Consider the following 433-nt stretch of genomic DNA (forward strand, 5'->3'; position numbering starts at 1 on the left):
GCCGCAGTCCTCGCCACGGCGAAGGGCCGGCCGCGGTCACGCGGGCCATGGGGCATTGCTGGCCACGGAGGCTCTGGCCTGGCCACCGCCGCGCTGCCCTTTGAGTCCATCTCAGGGTCTCGCTGCGCCATCATTAATAATTCACCCGGGCGGTGCCCCCCCGCCGTGGGGACCTCTGCCCCGGGCGGCGCCGAGCCCTCCGCAGCCCCCGGGCTGCCCTTCGCCCCCGGGCACCAGCTCAGGCGGGGCACTCATGATGCTGTGGGGGGTCCCCCGGGCACCGGGCTCACCCGGGGCACTCCACGCTGAGGTGGGGGGGGGGGTTGTCCCCCTGCCCTGCCTGACCCCCACCCCGCAGGAACCTGCCCGACGTGACGGCCCGCGACTTCGAGCGGGTCGACCTCTCCCGGGACAAGGGGATCCACTGCGGGGT

General features: G+C 74.6%; 1 protein-coding gene across 1 annotated transcript in view; it reads left to right on the forward strand.

Moving 5' to 3' along the window:
* The window catches only part of KHK (ketohexokinase), a gene marked incomplete at its 5' end in the record, with an annotated part of 3,207 nt that extends 2,898 nt beyond the window's left edge, over positions 1-309 (forward strand). Inside the window, one exon of the mRNA XM_014946364.1 lies at positions 25-309. Within this exon, the coding sequence (XP_014801850.1) occupies positions 25-309 (285 nt within the window). The remainder of the gene's footprint in view (positions 1-24) is intronic.
* Positions 310-433: the final 124 nt, after the last annotated feature.

Source organism: Calidris pugnax, unplaced genomic scaffold (genome assembly GCF_001431845.1).
Source record: "Calidris pugnax isolate Ruff unplaced genomic scaffold, ASM143184v1 scaffold165, whole genome shotgun sequence".
NCBI lineage: Eukaryota > Metazoa > Chordata > Aves > Charadriiformes > Scolopacidae > Calidris > Calidris pugnax.